Source organism: Metarhizium album, assembly GCF_000804445.1.
Source record: "Metarhizium album ARSEF 1941 chromosome Unknown scaffold_3, whole genome shotgun sequence".
Taxonomy (NCBI): domain Eukaryota; kingdom Fungi; phylum Ascomycota; class Sordariomycetes; order Hypocreales; family Clavicipitaceae; genus Metarhizium; species Metarhizium album.
This window is the reverse complement of record NW_024467577.1, coordinates 1,538,209-1,553,362: the sequence shown is the minus strand read 5'-3', so window position 1 is coordinate 1,553,362 and position 15,154 is coordinate 1,538,209. Positions and strand designations below refer to the sequence as shown.

The 15,154-nt window shown below is 55.0% G+C and overlaps 6 protein-coding genes across 6 annotated transcripts; 3 read left to right on the top strand and 3 right to left on the bottom strand.

Annotated features, from left to right (window-relative positions):
• Window positions 1-81: 81 nt before the first annotated feature.
• On the top strand, window positions 82-1,245 carry MAM_02229 (Glycosyl transferase, family 8; the record flags this gene model as incomplete). The annotated part of the gene is made up of 1 exon (XM_040821028.1): window positions 82-1,245. The coding sequence occupies one exon, from the start codon at window positions 82-84 to the stop codon at window positions 1,243-1,245; it is 1,164 nt and encodes a 387-aa protein (XP_040681371.1).
• Window positions 1,246-2,341: 1,096 nt separating this feature from the next.
• On the top strand, window positions 2,342-3,178 carry MAM_02228 (Phospholipase/Carboxylesterase family protein; the record flags this gene model as incomplete). The annotated part of the gene is made up of 1 exon (XM_040821027.1): window positions 2,342-3,178. One exon carries the CDS (start codon window positions 2,342-2,344, stop codon window positions 3,176-3,178), a length of 837 nt encoding a protein of 278 aa, XP_040681370.1.
• Window positions 3,179-5,806: 2,628 nt separating this feature from the next.
• MAM_02227 (uncharacterized protein) lies at window positions 5,807-7,178 on the top strand (the record flags this gene model as incomplete). The annotated part of the gene is made up of 2 exons (XM_040821026.1): window positions 5,807-5,830; window positions 6,024-7,178. The coding sequence occupies 2 exons, from the start codon at window positions 5,807-5,809 to the stop codon at window positions 7,176-7,178; spliced, it is 1,179 nt and encodes a 392-aa protein (XP_040681369.1).
• A 240-nt stretch (window positions 7,179-7,418) lies between these two features.
• MAM_02226 (impact family protein) lies at window positions 7,419-8,219 on the bottom strand (the record flags this gene model as incomplete). The annotated part of the gene is made up of 1 exon (XM_040821025.1): window positions 7,419-8,219. One exon carries the CDS (start codon window positions 8,217-8,219, stop codon window positions 7,419-7,421), a length of 801 nt encoding a protein of 266 aa, XP_040681368.1.
• A 328-nt stretch (window positions 8,220-8,547) lies between these two features.
• Window positions 8,548-11,359, bottom strand: MAM_02225 (vacuolar ATP synthase catalytic subunit A; the record flags this gene model as incomplete). Its single annotated transcript, XM_040821024.1, has 7 exons — window positions 8,548-8,604; window positions 8,661-10,225; window positions 10,287-10,371; window positions 10,429-10,477; window positions 10,532-10,553; window positions 10,621-10,657; window positions 10,796-11,359. The coding sequence occupies 7 exons, from the start codon at window positions 11,357-11,359 to the stop codon at window positions 8,548-8,550; spliced, it is 2,379 nt and encodes a 792-aa protein (XP_040681367.1).
• A 573-nt stretch (window positions 11,360-11,932) lies between these two features.
• On the bottom strand, window positions 11,933-14,200 carry MAM_02224 (Sphingomyelin phosphodiesterase; the record flags this gene model as incomplete). The annotated part of the gene is made up of 5 exons (XM_040821023.1): window positions 11,933-13,092; window positions 13,161-13,369; window positions 13,427-13,734; window positions 13,787-13,873; window positions 13,952-14,200. 5 exons carry the CDS (start codon window positions 14,198-14,200, stop codon window positions 11,933-11,935), a joined length of 2,013 nt encoding a protein of 670 aa, XP_040681366.1.
• Window positions 14,201-15,154: the final 954 nt, after the last annotated feature.

Genomic DNA, 15,154 nt, shown 5'->3' with positions numbered 1-15,154 from the left:
TCAACTACACAATCCATTCAAAAAAGATCGAGACGCTTCAGGCACGGTTGAGAGAGCCACCAACAAGCGCTCCGTATTCCGATGATATTGACTCGAGCTCCTCGACCGAGGATTGCCGCAGCTGTTGCGTTCTGCCTCGTCCTCGCCACATATCTCCTATATTCGAATGCGTCGTTATCCACGACCTCAACAGGCACCGAGCACGCGCTGTTGGCTTCAGACGATGCCGGCTTAGCCTTCCCCCACGATCCAGTTCCGCGGCGCGACTTTGCGACTTTGTCTAGATACCCACCGCATAATGCCAATCAGCCCTCCAAATTCGCCTTCGCAACCTTGTATTGCAGTCGCGACCCCGATACGCGCGGCCCGTACTTCGAATCTACGCAGTCTATTATCTGGCGGCTGTTATGGTCTGATTACCGCTCAAAGTATCCCGTTGTCATCTTTGTCTGTCCTTTTATTCCCAAGAGAAACCGCGATATTTTCAGAGGACAAGGCGCTATAGTGAAGGAAATTGAGCTGCTTGACAACATCATCCCTGACGAAAAGATCTCGACCAAGCGATGGATTGATGTGCTATCAAAGCTGAATCTGTGGAAGGAAATTGAATGGAAGCGACTTGTGTTCCTCGACTCGGATGCCTTTCCTGTCAGGAACATAGACGACATCTTTGATCTGGTTCCAGAGCAGCAGTGTAGGAAAGAAGCACTGCTTCCAGAAGACAAGGCTGTCGTAGACAAGGGTGGGGACGACATGTGCAACTATGTCTACGCGGGTGTGCCACAGTTTACCATTGATAATATCAATGCCGGCATGTTTGTCTTGAAACCGAATCTTGACATGCATGCCAAGCTCCTCAGGGCAGCCAGACGCACCGAGGACTATGATGTGCGCTACATGGAGCAGGGGGTGCTGAGTTCGAAAACTGCGTTTGCGGCCGACGGTCCTTTCCCCGTCAATCGCCTGCCGTCAATTTGGAATGCAGTTCCTGAATACTACCAGGAACACCTCGCCAAAGCTGCAGACTCGACAGAGGCGCCGCCGATAAGGATTCTACACGCCAAGATGTGGAACAGATTCTGGGGCTCCTGGAATAATTTGACGCATCTGAACGACATGTGGGATCTGGACTGGATGAGCATGTGCAGATTTTTCGACTCGGACGAATTTGTCAAGGCGAGGACTACCGGCGTGTACGAGACACCGTGGGAGAGATACCTCAAGGCCCAGGAGACAGCGTTTTGATAGCTAACAATGATTCAATTCAAAACTCTACGGCATGGCCTGCTTCGGATGGCTTTTCGCTCGCTCGCTGATACCGTCGTCCAACGGTCAGGTCCACACGGCACTGAATGTGCTTTTCTTCTTCTCTACCGTCGGTTGCCCTGGCGTGCCCCTACCTATACTGTCAGTTTCAACGCGACACTCGGAATCAGTCTTAACAGCCTCTCTATAGCCCGCAACCGCGTATGAAGAGACTGCAAGCAAAGACAGCGAGAGAGGCGTGAATGAGGCCTCGTATAAGAAGTACTGCAGGCGCTGCTGGTGCAAAATTTCCGCAAAACAAAGTACGAAGAGGATCTTCGGGGCATAGTTGTATGCTCAGCTTTTCTGTTCCGCGCCTTGTTCACCGATACGAGATGGTGGCTCGATCCCGATTTGGTATTGTCTAGGCGCACTAGTGTCAATATTCCCGGATATTGCACACAGCATGATAGAAGTGTCCCATAGCCAACCCTAACCCTGGCCCTTACCAGCTCCGGCCACGAAAAGGGCTTGACAACATAAACGGGCTGTTTGTTAACCTGACCCTTGAATAAATGTGTTGGTTTGGTATTTTTTTATATTATTTTTGCTTTTTTGACATTTTTCTCTGACCAATTTTCTACAAAACCACCACGCTGTTCGTCGACAGCTGGCGAATATGAATAGCGAGCACGAACAAGTGTCTTGTGACTCATGAATAGTCAATCGCGTTGTCTGCATTCCTCTTCAATTTATCACAGCATAGTGGCAGCGCAAGTCCAGCTCGACCGCATGGCTGTCCTCAACACCCTCAGCTCCTCCACAGTCCACCCAATATTAACATGCGTGAATTGTGCACAATGGGCCAGGCGCATGGCCAGCAACTCGATTCTTTCCATCTCGTTGGTCACGGAAGTCGGCGCGGCCCCGCCGATTGCAACACCACGTCTGTCGGCCAAGATGTTTGAATTCCCTTCCAACGTTACTCCTAGAATATTCCATTAGTTCCATCTCCTGCTCATTCTTGAGGGGTCCCGTTATCCAATCACGTCTCATCAATGGCAACTCACCCATCCCGTGCACTCATCAAGGCACCATGGCTTCCATGCCCGTCATAGTCTCTGCCACCACAAATCACACCCATACCGTCATCTTCCTCCACGGCCGGGGGGATGTAGCCGAAAACTTCGTCGCCTCGTTGAGGTGCTCCAAGAACTCCAGAAGCCAGTCACTCGAGGAAGCATTCCCCTCCTTCAGATGGGTGTTTCCCAAGGCCGGCGTCAGCGCCTCCTTCTCATTTGGCGGCAACAAGGTCTCGCAGTGGTTCGACATTTGGGATGTGCGCGACTTCTCGGAACGGGAGGAGGTGCAAATACTGGGGCTAAGGGAGAGCACAGACATGATTCGAAAGGTGCTCAATATTGAGGCGGGCATCCTGGGCGGACACTGGGATAAGATCATCTTGGCCGGTATCAGCCAGGGCGCGGCTACGGCGACGCATGCTCTCCTCAACTTGAAGATGCCTGAAGCGGCGGACGACGGCACCAAGTTATCCGGCGGGCTGGCGGCGTTTCTTGGGTTTTCGTGCAGGATGCCGTTTCCCGGGCGGACGCTCAAGGAAACGAGGGCCGTGTTGAGCTTGAAGAATGGCCCAGACCCAGAGGACAACGAGGTCATAAGAAAGACGCCCGTCTTGTTGGAACACTGCGTAGATGACCCGTTGGTGTCGGTGGAGAACGGGCGAGTTTTGGGAGATACCTTGCGTGGCTTCGGAGCTCGGGTTCATTCGAGAGAGTATCCCGACGGAGGGCATTGGTTTAATTCACCTGCCGGCATGGATGACGTTGTCGAGTACCTGACGCATGTTCTTGGGCTGTCGCCTTCGCCGGCCACTGGTGCCGCGGCAAAGGAAACGGAAATGGACTTGTCATAGAGGGCGAGAGGATTATACTTCATGTAAAGCGTATTGATTTATCTATCCAATTTGACTGCGCACTCTGAAGCATCCCTTTAAACAACCGCGTGAATGTAGGCGTTGAGTCACATGATCTCAAAGTGATGAACATTGGTTGGGTTCTTCCTTTTCCTGTCCCCTAGCCGTCTACATCTCACGCAAACCTCTCGTTCATCGAGGGCCGTCTGGCGCCTCTGCCTATACCCTCCTCGGCATACACGGCCTGTCCGCCAGTACTCCGGGCACTCAGGTATATCCTTGTAGTGCTTTTCTCGAGTCGCCCCGCATGCGCAGGTGACTACGGCAATGGAGCTGAAGCACATGGATCAGGAGTCTTTGGGCGAGCAATGAAGGGGTAGTCGTTGTGGGTGGTTGAAATCAGAACGCAGCGGCTTTGACTCCTGCTTGGAGGATGTCGAGTTGACGAGTTGACGAGTTGACGAGACTAGCGGAAACGGAAACCACGCGAGATTTATACTTGTTCCGGAGAGCACCACCGCGGTATGAGAAAAACATGCTGTTCCCAATGAATTATCTCGGCTCAATCAGTAGGGGGAGAAATGGTCAGCGACAGCACGACTTGGTCAGCGGCGATGCCGCCACTGTTCATTTTCCCCATATCGCGCAGATTCAACTATATCTGGCTTTCAGATTCGTCGTGGATTTCGCACAACACTGAGGGCACTTGACTTTCCAATCCTTGATCAGCATCTCCAAAAAGCCCGCAGGACAAACTCTTCCCGTCTTAGAAAACTGGTCACATGGAGGACTGTGTCTCACAGGGGTGGTCTTGACCACAGTGGGACAATAAGGGCATGAGTAGGTGTGGTAGCCTTCGAAACACATGTTGGCAAAGAAAAAGAGAACTGGATTTCTTGAGTCGAGGCTTTTTTTTTTTTTTTTGGCTGCAAATATGACCGTGCCCGGATGTTGTCGTTGTCGATGGATACGCTCGACGACGAACTACAGTTGGGCGTTTTTTCCTGGAGAAGAACGGCGCGATTTATAGCTTTCCGGACGATACAGCATTGTGGTGAGATGATCAGAGTCACGGTCAGTTCCTCCAGACAAAATTCGAGCCGGGTTCGTGAGGGAGACGGTTGCACACCTCGCCGGGCGTGATTCGACTGTCCACGTACGGCTCAGCATCAGTGCTGGATGGCTGCACGAACCAAATAGCCTAGCACCATTGCTTTTCGATGACCCTTGAGTGCCTCTCCTGCTTCTATTCATGCGGATACCATTCAGCGTACATGGTTCCCGCTTCGGCTAGGTCTCTCGTTTGCGCTTTTACGTCGGCTCTGGTTGGTTGTACCTCAATTTCGAGGCAATGTACGGGTTTCAATGGCATGGCTTGCGTGGAGCATCAACGTCTCTGTGAGTTGGAGTTTAGTCACGCAGCACCTTGGAGGCGATGAATTCCACATCGCGACTCTTTTGTCCAGGTGTCACGGATGGCCATGGCCCAGGCCCATATGGGCGGGGTCGAGGACTGGGAGTGTGCCACGTAACGTTTGGCCGGCAAATGCGTTGGTGAATCCGTGCCGTCCTATTGCCAGAGTGAAACGGGCATGGCGGAAGATTTCGGGGTCAGAAGGCTCGAGCCAACATTCGACATCTGAGGCATCCGGCGTTGGTCGTCGTGATGCTCCGTGCTACGAAGGCGAATGGCCTCTGCGGCAGGAGCGGCCCATGCTCCTTCCCAGTCACTTCCGTCTTGCCCCGCACGCGTCCATCGCACTCGATGCTGTATGTCGTGTCAGGGAATCCATCTCTCATCACACAACACAAACTCGCTCAAATCACAGCATCGTGGGCTCCCACAATGTGGAATATGGATGCTTGGGCAGGATCATGCACGCGCAAGCCACGCTTCAATGGAATACGCGCCGTCGATTCGCAGATTAGCCCCCGGGTCGGGGACTTTTTCCCTGCTCTCGTGCCGCCCTACGAGGCTCCGCCGGCCCCAGACTTCGACACGTCACCGCCGCCATGTGCAAATCCATCGGCCAGTTCTACCCGATTATCGAAGTTGTCTCAAGGGTGATTGCGGTCGCATGTGTGCTAGCCCAGGTAGCCCCAGAGCTGCTGCTCCAAAGGGTGGGCGGGAACTCTAAAACAGCCTGGTGCCAGAAATGGATCGCGCTGCCTGGCGGGATGGAACATGGAACACGGAACGGGTTCAGAAAACTCATAAGAGCCTTATCTTGGTCAAATCGGCCCTCCAACTCGGCGCCGACAACCGGAAAATTGTGTTCGACTTTCTGACGTCTTTGGCCTTGGCTCAACTCCGGACATTGCACTTCTCTCCCACAACCTCCATCATCCCAAAACACCACGTCTCGTCTCACCTCATCCGCGAGCATTAGCCGGCATTCCGCATCGACCTCGGCAGCACGGTTGACCCCGCGTTTTACTCAAGTCGAGGCAGCCCAGTGACGCACCTGGGGTCTGATATCCAGCCGGCCAAAGTCGCCATCAAAACTCGGTGGCCGCGATCGAAAGAGAACCCGAAACCGAACCCGACCACAGCCACAGCTGCCCGCACAATCGAAAAGACGAGTTGCTCCAGCTTGTTGCAGTCTTGCCCCAAGTCTGGCCCTCGCAATGAGCGCCCAAATATCTTTCCTGGTATGGACTCCCTCATCCCCACATGGCCATGGCCCGCCATGCCGACAACGGCGAAGGCTGCCATTCACCTCTCCATCCACTTTTGGCGTATTGTTCAGAACGAGTTGCATCCAGCGATGAAACTGTCTCGGAGAACTTGCAGCCATTGGATTGGATTCCAAAAACAAACAATCCAAGCTAATCCAGGCACTAGGACGGGACATACACCTTGATCCACATCCCTCTCGACCTGTACACCACATTTCTTCAGCCCATTCTTCGAGTCCTCCTACCCCAGACAGCGCGCCTTCGTCTTGGTGCCGACTTCAAACCCGGTGTTGACAAGCTTGATGGTCTCTCAGAGGAAAATCAGCATGTTTTCTTGAACGTTAGCGTCACGCCGCTGGAGGCCTCTATTGTGTGCCACACAGCATGGGCAAAGGATGTCTTTGAACCCGTCATCAACTCTTTGCCGGCGCAAAAAGCCAAGACGGTATCGGTGTTTGCCGACTCATACATGGTTCTGTCCGTCATTGGTGCCGGTCTAGATGCTGCCACAAGGGTACTGGAGTTCAGCTCTCCGCTTGCGTTGGCCGGTATTCCCATCTTCTTCATCACAACATACTACTCAGACTTTATTCTGGCGCCAGCTCGAGAACGACAAAATGTCGTGGCAGCCCTTTGTGAGAAGGGCTTTGAAATGACCGAGAGCCAGTCCAACTCTGTCACATCCCCCACATATAGTCGCAAGAATTCAGAGAGCCATCACTCCGTGTCTCGGCCAGGCACCCCGCCTCCGTCAACCGACGATGAGCTGCAACTGCGGACGTTTGAGCTTCTGCACACGCGCAACGTTTCTCCGTACGTGGACGGGGATCTTGAGTTGGTTCAATGCTCCGGGCGAGAAATCTCCCAGCTAGCTGACGCGTATGGACACCGGCCGTCCATTAGCCGTCACGCTGCGACAAACGACCGAAAGTCGTGGATTGAGAATGTTGACACAAAACTCTACGCATCCCTAATATCGGTTCTCGTCTCGCGACCGCGGTTCATATCCATCACTCTGGCTCATGAGGATCCACCATCGCTTTTGATGGACAAGAATCTCCTGGGGCTCTTCAGCGACTCGCTCGTCGGCGACATGGACAACATTCTCATCCCCATCTTTCTTGATCTTGTCAACCTACCATCCGAAATCACTGGCATCGTGTGCGGAGTGTCTGGTCGTCTAGTCGATGAAATGAGAATGACGGCCACGTCTGAGCTGTCGTACCTATCCACAGCGCGCGCAGGCGTGGTCATCCTGCCGGAGGAGCAGTCCACGCGCGCACTAGCTATTCTAAAACCACTGCTGCAAAGGGATGAGTAGTCTCTTGCATGGGGCACCCTCTGGCAGCGGCAAGAAACAGTGCCACCCGTTCGTTGTTGAGATTGCGACTCTGCATCCAACCCAGTTTACACATGTCCAATACACGCCTCTTGCCTGGGTACAAACGTAGCAGCAGGATAACAATACCAATCACTCTCGCTTTGGACTCTATGTGCCGTCTCCCCCGTGACCGTGGCCGTGACCGTGACCGTGACCGTGACCGTGGCCGTCCCCCCGGCCTCACCTCCCAGCAACGCCCGCGCGGACCATGCCATCCCTCGCAACGCCATTGATGACGGAGAACCGCCTCGGCCCCAGCTTCACGCCGCCGTACCACCGGCTCACGACCACGACCGCCCCCCACACGTCCATCACCCGCATCAGGTGCAGCAGCCTCCCGCCCGCGGCCGTCTCCCCGTCGTCGTCGCAGTCCTGGAACTGCTCGCCCCGCCCGCCGCGCATCCTCCACGCCGTGACGTTGTGCGTCGCCAGCCGGACCTTCTTGTCCGCCGCCAGCAGCCGCGCGACGTGGCTCCTCGCCTCCCCCGGCGACGACGCCCTCGCCACCCTCGCCACAAACGTCGACTTGTTCTCCACGACCGCCTCGGACAGTGTCCACTCCGGCGCCGGGAACCGCTCGGCGTCCACGTCGTCCCCGGGGCGCCCGGGCGTCCGGTCCTCCTCCTCCTCCTCCTCCCGCCCCTCGGAGGCGGGAACGCGCTCCCCGGCCCGCCTGCCAAACTCTTCCACCGCGTCAAACAGGCATTCGCTGCCCTCGTGGAAGACGCTGCTCAGGGCCTCCCTGAATAGGCGTACGTCTCTTGCGCCCGCGCCTCTGACGCCGCCTGACGAGTGGTGCGTGCCCAGCACCGCGGGTGGTTGTGCGGGATACGCCTCCGGGAACTGGATTCTGAGCCATGACGCGCCGCCGGGCAGTTTGAGCACGTACGTGGATGCGCACTCGTCTTCCGTCCGCACGAGCGAGCCGTCGCCGTAGATGGCGTTGATTGCCTCTGCCTCGTCCACCAGCTCGTCTGACATTGTAGGCCGGTGGCGTCGCTTCCGGGTGTGCACTGAAGTAAATGGCAGAAAGAATCACAAGCGTCACTTCGGGATTTTCATGTTCCGCACAGTGCTAAATTGTGGGGCCTCTCTTCGCGAGAACGACCTTCTATCCGCCATCTGAGCTTGACACATCCACTTCCCGTCTACACATAGTGTTGCAACGTGGACAAGGTGGGTTTGGCACAGCTTGACACAGTTTATAATACCATCATATGCTCCGCCACTTTTGCCACCGACAGTCCTTCTCTATGGTCCCGCCTTGCCGACAACTCGCGACACCAGGCTCCATCCTTGGAAATTCCTCTTACTCGTCAATGACGGATGCAAACCTGTCCATCATCTCCTGTTGAATAGCTTCGTACTGTGGCAACAGTTAGTTCATGATGGAGAGAAAGGCGTAGCGAGGAATCAACAAACCTTCTTGGTAACAACCTCCTGCCCATCTGAGGGAAGCTCAAACTTGAGTTGCTTCAGCTTGGCCTGTAGGTCGCCAGTGGCTTCACGTACTTTGCCCCAGCTCTGGCCCTGGGCAATTGCCTTTTGAGACTCATCGTGAAAGCCCACCATGAGCTTCATCATCCACTCCGTCTTCCAAATGGGACAGAACTGATCATAGTCTGAGTAACCATTTTGTTGCAGGAAATCTTCCTTGATCAGAGCGGCAAGATCGAGAGTAATCTTGTCGGGGTCGGACAAGGCACTCTTACCAACGAGCTGCACGACTTGGTCGAGTTCTTCCGAGTCGGAAATGAGCTGCTTGATTCGGTCTCGGAGCCGCGGAAACTCGGGGTAATCCTTTTCATAGAATTTGTCCAGGACGGTGGTGTACTTGGTATATGACACACTAGTGTTGATTGAAGGAAAATGCTTTCGCTGAGCGAGCTTCTTGTCCAGACCCCAAAAGACTTGAACGATACCGAGGGTCGACGTAGTAACGGGGTCTGAGAAGTCACCACCAGGCGGGCTGACGGCGCCGACAATGCTCACACTGCCATGCCTCTCAGGGGAGCCCAAAGATTGAACTTTGCCGGCACGTTCGTAGAAGGAAGCAAGCTTGGCACTGAGATAGGCGGGGAAACCTTGGTCAGCAGGCATTTCCCCCAGTCGACCAGAAAGCTCTCTCAGAGCCTCAGCCCATCTCGATGTGGAATCAGCCATCATGGCCACGTCCAGACCCTGATCACGGAAATATTCGGCCACAGTAATACCAGTGTAAATGGAAGCTTCTCGGGCAGCGACGGGCATGTTGGAGGTGTTGGCAATCAAGGTTGTTCGCTTCATGATGGGTTCCTTGCGGCCGTCAACATCGATGGACAGCTCAGGGAAGTCCTTCAAGACTTCGGCCATCTCGTTTCCACGCTCACCGCATCCAACGTACACAATGACATCGCTGTTGGAGAACTTGGACACAGACTGACTGATGACAGTCTTGCCGCAGCCAAAAGCACCAGGAATGGCAACAGTGCCACCCTGAACACTGGGGAAAAGAGCATCCAAGACGCGTTGCCCAACAAGGAAAGGCTGATCAGCAGCCAGCTTTTCGGTCGTGGGACGGGGGACTCGAACAGGCCAGGACTGCATCATGGGGTATTCAGTTTTCTTGCCATCAAATTCAACCTCGAGGATATTTTCGGCAACGGTGTACTCGCCCTTGGGTGCAATCTTGGTGATGATGCCACGAGCGCGAGGTGGGAACAGGATCCTGTGGTTAGAGATGAAGGAGTTCTCAAAGACATTGCCCCAAACGTCACCACCAGCAATGTGATCGCCAACCTTCTTGGCGGGAGTAAACTGCCACTTCTTCTTTCGGTCGAGCGCAGGAACTGAAATACCGCGGGGGATATAAATGGTCTTGGAAACTTTGGAGATTTCCTCCAGTGGTCGTTGAATACCGTCGTAGATGCCGTTAAGCAGGCCAGGGCCAAGTTCTACGGACAATGGCTTTCCACTTCGGGCAACGGGATCGCCAACCTTGACACCGGCTGCAGAGTGTTAAAAAAATTTCATGTAAAAGAATTCAGTCCACCAAGCGAGGATTCGTACCAGTCTCTTCGTAAACCTGAATAGATGCTTGGTCTCCGTTGATCCGGATGACTTCGCCAACGAGGTTATCGTGACCGACTTTGACCTGACGAGACGTGAGTCTTGGGCTTCGCCTCGCAACATGTTACTAGACCAAACTTACGAGTTCGTACATGGCAACACCAATCATGTCTTCGGCCACAATGACGGGACTGTGGGCAGATTAGCACATCGCTGTTGATGGGAAAAGGACAGCCTCGACGGACCCGGAGATGGAGTAAATTTTGCCTGCGCAAACGTGTCAGCCAAGCGATCAGGCGTCAGCAAAGTTGAGATTAAATTGAACGTCACGTACCATAGTGAATAGCTTCGTCGCCAGCATTCTTGGTTTTCTGTTGCAAGCAAAGGGGTTAGCGTTGACGATGATGCGCACAGTGGGGCACCGAGGCCGAGCATGACGGGACCAAAGGCATCGACCGGACGGAGTCGCTGGAAGGCATCGACGCTTGCTTGACGAGGGGTGCGCATACCGACGGCATCTTGGGAGGATTTGAGGACGTCGGCTCAGGCTCTTGATGGGCGGAAGAAGAGCGCTGGGAGACGGGCGACGGACGCGGTGGGGATGGCGGCGTCGACGTTGAGGGAGATGGCGAAGCTGGTAGAGGTGGTGAGGGTGAGAATGGAGAGTTTAAAGGCAGCTCTGTGCCTGGTGGGGAGGGTGGAGGCGATGATGTAGCAGAGGCAGGCGCCAGGGGAGACCCAACAGCAGGAGCACCCGTGGGAGCAGCAGCCGGCGCAGGAGCCTCAACCTCAACGACGGACGGCGAAGGCGACGCAGGCGACGCGGCTGGACCCAAAGCGGACGCCGCCAGCAAAGATCCGCGACGCGAGCCAGCTGGAGACCAAGACCAAGCACCGCCAACACCGACTCCGGCTCCGGCTCCAGCCCCTGGAGATGCTGGCAAGGGAAGTTCGACTGCAGACGCCGAGTCGCTGGTTCCTGCACGGGACGACGAAAACGAGTTGCTTCGGTGGCGGACGAGGTCGAGAAGGGAAGGCCGAGCCTTGAGTCTGGGTCGGAGTCCGGGTTGCATGCACGACTGCCGGTGCTCTTCAACGGCTATCGCCAGTGCTGATGCCTTGCAGGTTTCGAGTTATCGGTACATCTGTTGATGTTGCTTGGAAAACAAATGCTTGACAGCGTTACGGACCGAGTGTGAGCAGACAGACGGTGACGCATGATGAGTCCACCAGCCACTCTGCTGGGAAGACTGGGGTCGTTCCCACCGAATGGCAGCCTTGGACAGCCACCAATTCAGAACACGGAGTTGCATACATGTCATGCAAACATGGAGTTGAAGAATTGAGGGACACCATCTCCACCTCCATCTGGAGTTTTGTGAGATGTCTTCCGATAATGCCCAAGTATCTTCTGGTCAGCGCACTGCCCTATATGCGAGCCCCAGTTTGATCCTGCAGTCTCTTTTAAATCCTGTATAGACCTTTCAAGAAGCAACAAAATTTAATTAAAATCTTTCCCATTGCACCTACTATGCATGCAGCCGTCAGGTTGTGAGGACCAAACCTGTCGTGCCCTTGCATCCCACGAGTCATGTATGACGGTTCTACGCCTATCTACATCTACTCCCACGCCCAACAAAAATGCCCTACGCACTATCGGGGCTCTTCCCTCCCCTCGTCCTGGCGTCGGCAACGACCTTGCCCATGATCCCCTTGAACTCCTTTAGCGTGGCGTCATCGGCGCTCACGGCCGACAGGATCTTGAGCGTAACTGGAACACCACACTCGTCGTGTTCCCCCTTGTCGTGCTGTACCTCGGACCGCTTTGTGAGATTAATGCCGGGCTTGGGCTTCCAGCAGTTGTCCTGGCTGCGGCCGGCGCGTAGTTGGCAGATCTCGTTGGTCTTGCAGTCGCCCTTGCAGTCGGCAGGCCGCCAGCCGCGGGACTTGCGCGAAATGTAGGCATCAAACTGGGCGTCCTCTTTTTCAAAGGCGACGGTGACGTCGTGCCAGAATGCGGGGGTGAGCTCGGCCTTGGGGTCGGTAAGAGGGGGCGAGACGAGCGGGCCGTAGGCCTCTTTGGCCGAGTAGAACTTTGTCCAGACGGGGGTCGTCTGGAAGGAGGGATCTGTCATGTCGGCGACGTAGGTGGTGTGGTCGAGGACGGCAAAAGTGTCCGGGTCAACGGTATAGACGCGGAACGAGGGCATGCCAGACGTGGGCACAAGTGAGGGTGCGATGTACGAAGTCATGAAGGCATTGGAGGCCATGCGGTCCTCGTAGTCGCCGTATGACACCTCAAAGTGGTCGACGTGCGTGTGGCCAAAAAAACTGGCCGCAATGGTGTTTTTGTACCGCCTGAACACCTGGTCGAGGTAGTTGGAGCCGTCACGGAGGGCGTCTTGCTCACCGAGAGGCGTATGGCCTATAATGTAGACGCGTTCATTGGCTTTCTCGGCGGCGTCGAGCTCGTTGATGAGCCAGGCGATCTGACCGTCAGGATCCTTCTCATCGTACAACTGGTACATCCAAAAGTTGTAACGGTAGTAGAGGTTAGTGTTGAGGGAGATGATACGGAGATTACCTTTGGGGTACTTGGTCGAGTAGGCGCCGATCTTTTCGACCATGGCGGTTGAGCTTTTGCCGATCCAGTGTTCCCAGTCGGAGGAGAGAAGATTGTAGAGCCACTGGCTGTCGTGGCCGATGGCATTGGGGACAAAGGAGTTTACAGGATGGGCTTCATGGTTACCGACAGTGCCGTAGACGAGTTTCAGGCTCGAGTTCATAGCGCCGTAGGCATGTTGGACTAGGGATGTCAGTTGGGCCTGAGAGGAGTTGTAGGAATTGTGACTTGGACGAAGACTGAATACTTACTCGAATTGGTGTTGTACGGCTGGGTGGTGTTCCAGACGGCGTGGTCGACAATGTCGCCAGTGAAAATAGTAAAGGCGGCATCGGGCACAATCGAGTTGATAGCATCATACATACTTCGCTCCAAAGTAAAGGGCACATCACACATGTGGTCACCATTGGGTCCGGCCGGAAACTTGGTTTTGCCAGGCTGGTCGTCTTCGGTGTAAGGTCTGTGTTGTGTCAGTTCAGTCTCAGCCTTGCCCGCGTTCAAGTGAGGGCAAACGTACCTGCAGCAAAGGGGTCGGCCGTCACACTGCGTGCTGGACCCAGGCACATACAAGGGATCGATATGAATGTCGGAGTAGTGAACGATCTCGATGGGATCCTTGCCACTTGGATCGGATCTGCCACCAGAAGGTTGGGCCGAAGGGAAGACAATATCCCACGATTGCACATCGGGATATCCACAGACGCCCATGAAGGATGTGAGAAACGCCTTGGAGGATCTCGAGCCAATGGACATCTTGCGAATGCCTGCTGCAATGATGGGGGCCTCGAGAGCAACTGCCCCGTCGCATACATCGTGAGATTGGACCTAGAAGTGTCAACACCAAACGAGTGACGTCCTGCATAAGCAGAGGACAAACCTTTGCAAGCTTGCAAATGCCTTGAATCACCTCGATGAAAGCTCTGTCACCGAAAAATGCGAGGACTTTGAGCGCGCCAAGCAGCAGCTAGACGCCATTCAGCACCATGTACGTGGAGAGGATGGAGAGAAAGTTGCGTGTAAAAAGGATTGCAAGGGTTCTCACCTCTCCGCCGGTACAAGTAGTAGCGTCTTTCAACTTTTCCCAAATGTCTTCCAAAAGGTCTCTTTCGACCAGGGCTCTGGTTAAGAGCTCGACATCACCTACAGAAAGCTGTTCCAAGTCCCGCGTGTTGAGCAAGTCCAAGTCTCGTGAAAATAGATGACTGGATGCCGGAGAAGAGGAGGAGGACAAAGCAGCAGCGCGAACTCCAGAGCCCAGGGCAAGCAGTGGAAGAAGAGAGCCGAGGCGCATGGTTACGGCTACACGTAGTTTTGATTCGGGTTAACCGTGAACAAGGAAAGCGAAGCAGTCGAGGCAAACTGCGGGCGCTTGTTGCTCAACCTGGAGGAAGTTGATAGGTCGCATGACCTTGGCAAACTGCTGATCTGAGCTCGAGGGCGGCCACATGGCTACATTTATAGAATGCACCTTGAACAGGAACATCAAGCAAGAAGAGCAAGCCAACTCTTGCTCTTGCAGACGACCACGGAAGCCAACGTCATCCAGGCACGTCCGTCCCGCCAGTGTAGCCGCGTCGCCTAATCATCGTGGATGGAGCAAACGACCCCGTCGGCTTACAGCGAGATTTGCCCAATGTCAGGTGCCAAGATGGGGCCTCGCTTGGGGATCGAAAGTGATAAGTCGATGACTGCCTAGGTATGTAGTTATCGGTATGTATTTTGGAGATGCCAGTCCTTGGCCCATAATCGCCCTCCAGTTCCTGGTTGCAGGGAGGGATGCCACGGGAGCAGGGCCAGGGGGCCGGCCGGGGGGGGAGGCAGATCGGTGGCGGAACTGGACAAAGCGCCGCAGTGAATGGATAGAGTTCGGGACGGAAATGGAGATGCTTGGCGGAGCAAGACGTTGATGTTGGCGTTGGTGTGGCAGAGGCAGTGGCGAGGCGCCGTGGAGGTGGCACGCATCGGGATCCTGACGTTGACGTGCCTTGCATCGCGGGGTCTCGTGAGGCGAGCCGAAGCCACCTCATTAAAAACGGCAGGGTGGTGGAGGCTCAGAGGATCTTGGTCATCCGAATAACAGCGACTGGGAGATGTCGATGTGTCGAGGGTGGAAATTACCTACATGTATGTGTATGCCTTGGCGCGAGTCGACGGTTGAGGTCGTCCCGCTGCCCGCCGCTGTCGTCGGTAACAATTGTAACAATTGATGCAGCCATCAGCGCTCGTGCAGGAGACGCACCAGGAT